The sequence below is a fragment of the Xenopus tropicalis genome, chromosome 8 (assembly GCF_000004195.4).
Source record: "Xenopus tropicalis strain Nigerian chromosome 8, UCB_Xtro_10.0, whole genome shotgun sequence".
Taxonomy (NCBI): domain Eukaryota; kingdom Metazoa; phylum Chordata; class Amphibia; order Anura; family Pipidae; genus Xenopus; species Xenopus tropicalis.
In genome coordinates, this window is record NC_030684.2 from 146569680 (window position 1) to 146578114 (window position 8435).

The 8435-nt window shown below is 60.6% G+C and overlaps 1 protein-coding gene across 3 annotated transcripts; it reads left to right on the forward strand.

Annotated features, from left to right (window-relative positions):
* The first annotated feature begins 1617 nt into the window (after window positions 1–1617).
* On the forward strand, window positions 1618–8432 carry msto1 (misato 1, mitochondrial distribution and morphology regulator). Of its 3 annotated transcripts, none has more exons than XM_031891437.1 (14): window positions 1619–1739; window positions 3098–3233; window positions 3333–3405; window positions 3891–3966; window positions 4071–4116; window positions 4989–5130; window positions 5219–5339; window positions 6803–6937; window positions 7041–7193; window positions 7275–7406; window positions 7484–7674; window positions 7761–7865; window positions 7943–8058; window positions 8147–8432. In XM_031891437.1, the coding sequence occupies exons 1-14, from the start codon at window positions 1656–1658 to the stop codon at window positions 8356–8358; spliced, it is 1722 nt and encodes a 573-aa protein (XP_031747297.1). In that variant the 5' UTR covers window positions 1619–1655; the 3' UTR covers window positions 8359–8432. The 3 variants fall into 3 exon arrangements, with proteins under 3 accessions (XP_031747299.1, XP_031747297.1, XP_031747298.1); XM_031891438.1 differs by having other exon boundaries at window positions 5222–5339; window positions 8147–8425; XM_031891439.1 differs by lacking the exon at window positions 7761–7865 and having other exon boundaries at window positions 1618–1739.
* The last annotated feature ends 3 nt before the right edge of the window (window positions 8433–8435 follow it).

An 8435-nucleotide genomic window follows, 5' to 3' on the forward strand; every position in this document is an offset into this window, starting at 1 on the left:
AAGTCCGGCTTGGGACTCCTCCAGTTACATGGGAGTAGGAGAAACAACAGGTTAGCTGAAAGCAGTTCTAATGTGTAGCGCTGGCTGAAAGCTCAGACTCAGGCACACTTTACTGCTGCGCTGCAAGTTGGAGTGATATCCCCCCCCCCCCCCCTCACCCCCAGCAGCCGATCAGCAGAACAATGGGAAGGGAGCAAGATAGCAGCTCCCAGTAGGTATCAGAATAGCACTCAATAGTAAGAAATCCAAGTCCGGCTTGGGACTCCTCCAGTTACATGGGAGTAGGAGAAACAATAGGTTAGCTGAAAGCAGTTCTAATGTGTAGCGCTGGCTGAAAGCTCAGACTCAGGCACACTTTACTGCTGCGCTGCAAGTTGGAGTGATATCCCCCCCCCCCCCAGCAGCCGATCAGCAGAACAATGGGAAGGGAGCAAGATAGCAGCTCCCAGTAGGTATCAGAATAGCACTCAATAGTAAGAAATCCAAGTCCGGCTTGGGACTCCTCCAGTTACATGGGAGTAGGAGAAACAATAGGTTAGCTGAAAGCAGGGAATTATTTGCTCAGTAACTGGGCCCCATGACCATTCCGAGTGCCACACGGGGCGCTATAAGCTACAGGAACCTGTGGGCACAGAGCGGGTCACATGTTCCCCTGTGGGTCTGGGGGGACGGGGAACATTCTGGGGGGCGGGGAACATTCTGGGGGGCGGGGAACATTCTGGGGGGGCGGGGAACATTCTGGGGGGCGGGGAACATTCTGGGGGGGGAACATTCTGGGGGGGGGGAACATTCTGGGGGGGCGGGGAACATTCTGGGGGGGCGGGGAACATTCTGGGGGGCGGGGAACATTCTGGGGGGCGGGGAACATTCTGGGGGGGCGGGGAACATTCTGGGGGGGCGGGGAACATTCTGGGGGGCGGGGAACATTCTGGGGGGGGAACATTCTGGGGGGGAACATTCTGGGGGGGGAACATTCTGGGGGGGGAACATTCTGGGGGGGCGGGGAACATTCTGGGGGCGGGGAACATTCTGTGGGGGGGGGGGCGGGGAACATTCTGGGGGGGGGGAACATTCTGGGGGGGCGGGGAACATTCTGTGGGGGGGGGCGGGGAACATTCTGGGGGGCGGGGAAGGAATTTCAGTTATTTCCTACTAATTCCTATTGGGACCCACTTTTGCCACATTGACACATATAAATGTATTAAGTGGTTGCTATGGGCAAATGGCAGTTGGTTGCTATGGGTAACTGATGTAGCTTTGCTGCATTCTATAGGCCTCAGAGGTGCAAGGAAAGAGCATGGGCGCCATGTTGTTTGCTGCTCACCCCCTTATGTATGAGCTATGGGACCCCCCACATACACGGGCGCCCCTCGGCGGATTGGGGGGGACACACACCCCCGCAGGGCTCAGTAACTGCGCAAACAAAACCGTTTCCCACACGCAAAATGGCGACTTTGCACGGAGACGGAAAAGCTTAATTTGTTACGTCACTAATCAAGCCAATCAGGAAAGGGAACACACTGTGGCCAATGCGATGGCTGGAATTTAGAACGTGTCTGGGAGTGGGCCAATCAGTGTTGGCGGAGCCGGTCGCTATGGTTATAGGGGCGGGCCGGGCAATTTGAGGCGAGTGGCCGGCGAAATCCGGAACAGTAATGGCCGCGCCGTGTGGGGAGATTGTGACTGTGCAGCTGGGGCCCTTCTCTAACTGCCTGGGGGCCCATTGGTGGAACCTGCAGGTACTGAATAGTGGGAGGGGCTGGGGCCCTTCTCTAACTGCCTGGGGGCCCATTGGTGGAACCTGCAGGTACTGAATAGTGGGGAGGGGGGGCTGGGGCCCTTCTCTAACTGCCTGGGGGCCCATTGGTGGAACCTGCAGGTACTGAATAGTGGGAGGGGCTGGGGCCCTTCTCTAACTGCCTGGGGGCCCATTGGTGGAACCTGCAGGTACTGAATAGTGGGAGGGGCTGGGGCCCTTCTCTAACTGCCTGGGGGCCCATTGGTGGAACCTGCAGGTACTGAATAGTGGGAGGGGCTGGGGCCCTTCTCTAACTGCCTGGGGGCCCATTGGTGGAACCTGCAGGTACTGAATAGTGGGAGGGGGGGCTGGGGCCCTTCTCTAACTGCCTGGGGGCCCATTGGTGGAACCTGCAGGAGGTACTGAATAGTGGGAGGGGCTGGGGCCCTTCTCTAACTGCCTGGGGGCCCATTGGTGGAACCTGCAGGTACTGAATAGTGGGAGGGGCTGGGGCCCTTCTCTAACTGCCTGGGGGCCCATTGGTGGAACCTGCAGGTACTGAATAGTGGGAGGGGCTGGGGCCCTTCTCTAACTGCCTGGGGGCCCATTGGTGGAACCTGCAGGAGGTACTGAATAGTGGGAGGGGCTGGGGCCCTTCTCTAACTGCCTGGGGGCCCATTGGTGGAACCTGCAGGTACTGAATAGTGGGAGGGGCTGGGGCCCTTCTCTAACTGCCTGGGGGCCCATTGGTGGAACCTGCAGGTACTGAATAGTGGGAGGGGCTGGGGCCCTTCTCTAACTGCCTGGGGGCCCATTGGTGGAACCTGCAGGTACTGAATAGTGGGAGGGGCTGGGGCCCTTCTCTAACTGCCTGGGGGCCCATTGGTGGAACCTGCAGGAGGTACTGAATAGTGGGAGGGGCTGGGGCCCTTCTCTAACTGCCTGGGGGCCCATTGGTGGAACCTGCAGGTACTGAATAGTGGGAGGGGCTGGGGCCCTTCTCTAACTGCCTGGGGGCCCATTGGTGGAACCTGCAGGAGGTACTGAATAGTGGGAGGGGCTGGGGCCCTTCTCTAACTGCCTGGGGGCCCATTGGTGGAACCTGCAGGTACTGAATAGTGGGAGGGGCAGCTGGGGCCCTTCTCTAACTGCCTGGGGGCCCATTGGTGGAACCTGCAGGTACTGAATAGTGGGAGGGGCTGGGGCCCTTCTCTAACTGCCTGGGGGCCCATTGGTGGAACCTGTAGGTGGGTAGAGGATGGGGGGCTATAGGGGGGCAGGTCGGTACAGGATGGGGGGGCTATAGGGGGCAGAGGATGGGGGTGTAACATTTAGGCTGATGTGCCCCTCCCCCCACAGGATGCGGAAATCTCTCGACAGTCACATAAGAGACAGCAGGAGTCAGAGATTTGCAGTGACGTGACCTACAGACAGGGGGTGACCCTGAGGGGGCGGCAGACTTACACCCCACGTCTCATCGCCGTGGATCTAAAAGGTGGGAAGGTGTCGCTTGGGTTGGCTCTGCGTGGGAGGGGCTATTCGGGGGCGGGCTCTACACTCAGTGTGGGGATTCAGTTTGTTCCTCTGTCCCTAGGGGGTCTCAGCTCATTGCGGGAAGAAGGTTTCCTGTACGAGGACAGAGACACCACCTGCGCCACCCCCGCCTGGTGAGTACCTACCTCTCATCTTACCCCCACAGGTGGCTATTGAGCGGTCGGGAGTCTCTAAGGACTAGGGGAAGGGAAGATACCCCCGGGGCAGGAGCTAGCACTGGGGGGAGGAGCTGGCACTGGGGGGGAGGGAAGATACCCCCCCTGGGGGAGGAGGGAAGATACCCCCCCCTGGGGGAGGAGCTGGCACTGGGGGGGGGGAGGGAAGATACCCCCCCCTGGGGGAGGAGCTGGCACTGGGGGGGGGGAGGGAAGATACCCCCCCCTGGGGGAGGAGCTGGTACCTGGCACTGGGGGGAGGGAACATACCCCCCCCTGGAGGAGGAGGAGCTGGGTTACCTTCTACCAATAGTTCTCGTTATCAGCTCCCACCGTCTGTGCTCTGATCTCCTGTGATCCCTATGATGTGGGGGCGGGGCCTTCATGTATAGAGCTCCGCCTTCTCCCACAGTAACCAATCCAGTAACTGGTTCCCTTTTCAGGACCGGAAATCTATCAACTCACCGGGAGGAGCCCCAGGAAACGAGCCCCTTGCAGGCGGAGCTTAGGAGGGAAAAGGTGAGTCCCCCTCATTTATACCTGGAACCCCCCCACCCCTGTCTTATGGGGAATCGGGGTGCAGGCACAAAGTGCTAAATTACAGCCGTTGCCTCTGTTACCAGGGGGAGGAGCCGACAGCAGGAGATGTACTGGGGGCTGATGGGACAGGTAAGTACCACTGGGCATGTGTGGCCCTAAGGCAGTGCATTTAGTCAGGGGGGGGAATTCTGTGGGTGTGCGGGTTGGGGTTGCCCCTGGGGCCTGCTCAGAGGGGGGGGGGGGGGGGAGATCCTGTGGGTGTGCGGGTTGGGGTTGCCCCTAGGGCCCACTCGGAGGGGGGGAATCCTGTGGGTGTGAGGGTTGGGGTTGCCCCTAGGGCCCACTCGGAGGGGGGGAATCCTGTGGGTGTTGAGGGTTGGGGTTGCCTCTAGGGCCCACTCGGAGGGGGGGAATCCTGTGGGTGTGAGGGTTGGGGTTGCCCCTAGGGCCCACTCGGAGGGGGGGAATCCTGTGGGTGTGAGGGTTGGGGTTGCCCCTAGGGCCCACTCGGAGGGGGGGAATCCTGTGGGTGTGAGGGTTGGGTTGCCCCTAGGGCCCACTCGGAGGGGGGGAATCCTGTGGGTGTGAGGGTTGGGGTTGCCCCTAGGGCCCACTCGGAGGGGGGGGGGAATCCTGTGGATGTGCAGGTTGGGGTTTGCCCCTGGGGCCTCTTCAGAGGGGGGGGGGGGGGGGAGATCCTGTGGGTGTGAGGGTTGGGGTTGCCTCTAGGGCCCACTTGGAGGGGGGGAATCCTGTGGGTGTGCGGGTTGGGGTTGCCCCTAGGGCCCACTTGGAGGGGGGGGAATCCTGTGGATGTGCAGGTTGGGGTTGCCCCTGGGGCCTCTTCAGGGGGGGGGGGGAGATCCTGTGGATGTGCAGGTTGGGGTTGCCCCTGGGGCCCACTCGGGGGGGGGGGGGGGGGTTGGGGGCGGGACAGGAGCCCGTAGGTAGAATCAGTGGGGTGTTGGCCATGAATTCAGAAGGATCCTGTTGTGTCTCAGGGCCGGTCGGTGGGGGCCCCGTATTGGGGGCCCCTGGGAAAAGATTCCTCTCTGAGCGCAGCGTGAGCGTCTGGTCCGACTTCCTTCAAACAAATCTGCACCCCAAGTCGTTATGTGTAGTGAGTCGTTACAGCCACGGTGGGTATGTGGGGCGTGGCCTGGGCAGCTGGGGGTGGGGCAGTCTGTGATTGGAGGAGATGCAGTGAGGCCTGATTCTCTGTTCCCCCCAGCAGTGGCACGGAGGGGCTGGAGGCTTACGGCCAGGGGGAGGCGCTGTTACAGGAGGCAGCGTATGGGGAGGAGCTGGAGGACCGACTGCACTTCTTCACTGAGGAGTGTGATTATCTGCAGGTGAGAGACGGGGGGCAGGGAGGGGCAATGGGTGGGTATGGGGGGGCAGGAGTTGGGAAGAGGCCATAGGATGGGTATGGGGGGCAGGAGTTGGGAAGAGACCAATGGATGGGTATGGGGGAGGCAGGAAGAGGCCATAGGGTGGGTATGGGGGAGGCAGGAAGAGGCCAATGGATGGGTATGGGGGGGGAAGAAGGAGAGGCCAATGGATGGGTATGGGGGGGGAAGAAGGAAGAGGCCATAGGATGGGTATGGGGGGAGGCAGGAAGAGGCCATAGGGTGGGTATGGGGGGAGGGCAGGAAGAGGCCAATGGATGGGTATGGGGGGAGGCAGGAAGAGGCCATAGGGTGAGTATGGGGGGAGGCAGGAAGAGGCCAATGGATGGGTATGGGGGGAGGCAGGAAGAGGCCAATGGATGGGTATGGGGGGAGGCAGGAAGAGGCCAATGGATGGGTATGGGGGAAGAAAGGAAGAGGCCAATGGATGGGTATGGGGGAAGAAGGAAGAGGCCAATGGATGGGTATGGGGGGGGAAGAAGGAAGAGGCCAATGGGTGGGTATGGGGGGGGAAGAAGGAAGAGGCCAATGGGTGGGTATGGGGGGGAAGAAGAAAGGCCAATGGATGGGTATGGGGGGGGGGGGAAGAAGGAAGAGGCCAATGGATGGGTATGGGGGGGGAAGAAGGAAGAGGCCAATGGATGGGTATGGGGGGGGAAGAAGGAAGAGGCCAATGGATGGGTATGGGGGGAGGCAGGAAGAGGCCAATGGATGGTTATGGGGGGAGGCAGGAAGAGGCCAATGGGTGGGTATGGGGGGAGGCAGGAAGAGGCCATAGGATGGGTATGGGGGGGAGGCAGAAGAGGCCATAGGGTGGGTATGGGGGGAGGCAGGAAGAGGCCAATGGATGGGTATGGGGGGAGGCAGGAAGAGGCCATAGGGTGAGTATGGGGGGAGTCAGGAAGAGGCCATAGGGTGAGTATGGGGGGAGTCAGGAAGAGGCCAATGGATGGGTATGGGGGGAGGCAGGAAGAGGCCATAGGATGGGTATGGGGGGAGGCAGGAAGAGGCCAATGGATGGGTATGGGGGAGGCAGGAAGAGGCCAATGGATGGGTATGGGGGGAGGCAGGAAGAGGCCATAGGGTGAGTATGGGGGGAGGCAGGAAGAGGCCATAGGGTGAGTATGGGGGGAGGCAGGAAGAGGCCAATGGATGGGTATGGGGGGAGGCAGGAAGAGGCCAATGGATGGGTATGGGGGGAAGAAGGAAGAGGCCAATGGATGGGTATGGGGGGGGAAGAAGGAAGAGGCCAATGGGGGGGGAAGAAGAAAGAGGCCAATGGATGGGTATGGGGGGGGGGAAGAAGGAAGAGGCCAATGGATGGGTATGGGGGGAGGCAGGAAGAGGCCAATGGATGGTTATGGGGGGAGGCCAGACATACTCAGCTCTCTGCCCTCCCCTCTCAGGGTTTCCACCTTGTCTGTGATCTGCACAATGGCTTCTCTGGAGGCGGAGCCAAGATGGCTGAACTTCTGCACGATGAGTATCCTGGGCGGGGCATCTTTAGCTTTGGTACATACCCTGTGCCACCCACAGACAGAGTGAGTATAAGGGGGTAATTATTCCAATCTGCCCCACCTCACGATTGGTCTGTGTTTGGCCAGGGGTAAGAGTCACGGTAACCTCAATGTTTCCCCCTCTCAGGATCTGCACAGGGACATGTACCAACTGCTGAACTGCATCATGGGAATTGTCCATCTGTCCAATCACAGCTCTCTCTTCTGTCCGCTAACGCTCAGTTCCTGTCTGGGGCGGAGACCTGGCCCCCCTGTGGCCCTTCCCCACCTGCTCTATGATGTAAGTAAATACAATCTGCCCCATGGTTTGGCCCCAGGCCCCCTATATGTTCCACATAACTGTTAGCCCCTCCCCCTGCAGGCGGAGTCACAGTACCACAGTAGCGCCGTGCTGGCACTCACCTTGGACACCCTGAGTGCGCCCTACAGAACGGCCCCTTCCCGCCTACCCATGGTGCAACTGGCCGACGCCCTCAGCTTCTCCGGCAGGAAGGTAAGCGTGGGCGGGGCTTGTACCGGGCCAATGAGGGCGAGTATCACTCAGAGGGTGAGTGTTGGCTTCTATTTCAGGTTATGATGGCGGCCTCCTCACTCCCATTCCCGCTGGGAAGCTCCTCCCTCGCCGACGCCTTCCAGCCGTATATGGGGGTCCCGCCTTGGACCTGTCTGTCTGGCTGTGGGGGGCCACACAGAGGGGGGGAGAGCGGAAGCTTCTCCCAGTCAGTGGTTCTGAGGGGAGCCAGTCAGGCCCTGCAGATCAGGTAGGGGGGCCCTATGCATGAATCCTAGGGGCCCAGAGATAACGAGGGGTTGCTCTGATTGGCTATGCTTGTGTTTCCTACCCCAGCCCCCTCCCCCCGGGGACGAGACCCCCGTCGGTGCTCCATACGTGCAGCAGTGCTAGCGACACCCTCCAGTGTTACCTGCAGACCGTGGCTCCGGGGGCAGTCAGGTGAGAGGGAGGGGCATATTAGGCTATAGCCAATCAGTAAGGGGGCGGACCCTAATCTATTTGCCTCTGCCCTACAGCTTGGCCAGTACCCTACCTGCCCCTTGTACCCTGCCTCCAACCTTCCCACAATTCTTCTCTCCCTATGTGACCAGAAGCGGCTTTACAGCGGAGACGCCACTCAGCGAGCCCTCAGGTAACCATAGCAACACATTGCTTAGTAGCCACCACAGTGGGGCAGATAGGCTTCTAACCTGTAACCCCTTGTGTCCCTCTCCCCCCAGCGGTGGATTCCATTCCGGCATTGGCCGCCCTACAGACGGGGCGGGCCCTGGGGCCCACGCTGCAGGCCCTACACAAGGAAGTGCGGGGGGTGGATGTGCGGCGCTGGCCCAGCTTCCTGACAGCGGGGGTAGAAGAGGGGCAATTGGAGGAGACCCTGGAGGAGCTACAACGCCTGGCGCACTGTTACACCCCCGAGGGGGACAGTGACTAAACTTGCCCCACACTGCTGGGCAGCAGAGCCGGTCTTTTGCCCCCTGCAGGAAATAAATGCCCCCATGAAAGCAGCAT

What these genes read in the sequence shown, in the direction of transcription:
- msto1 (XM_031891437.1), top strand. Translation starts at nt 1,656, where the DNA reads ATGGCCGCGCCGTGTGGGGAGATTGTGACTGTGCAGCTGGGGCCCTTC. An exon ending in TTCCCCACCTGCTCTATGAT is followed by an intron (nt 7,194 to 7,274) that starts GTAAGTAAATAC and finishes CTCCCCCTGCAG; the next exon opens with GCGGAGTCACAGTACCACAG. An exon ending in TCAGCTTCTCCGGCAGGAAG is followed by an intron (nt 7,407 to 7,483) that starts GTAAGCGTGGGC and finishes CTTCTATTTCAG; the next exon opens with GTTATGATGGCGGCCTCCTC.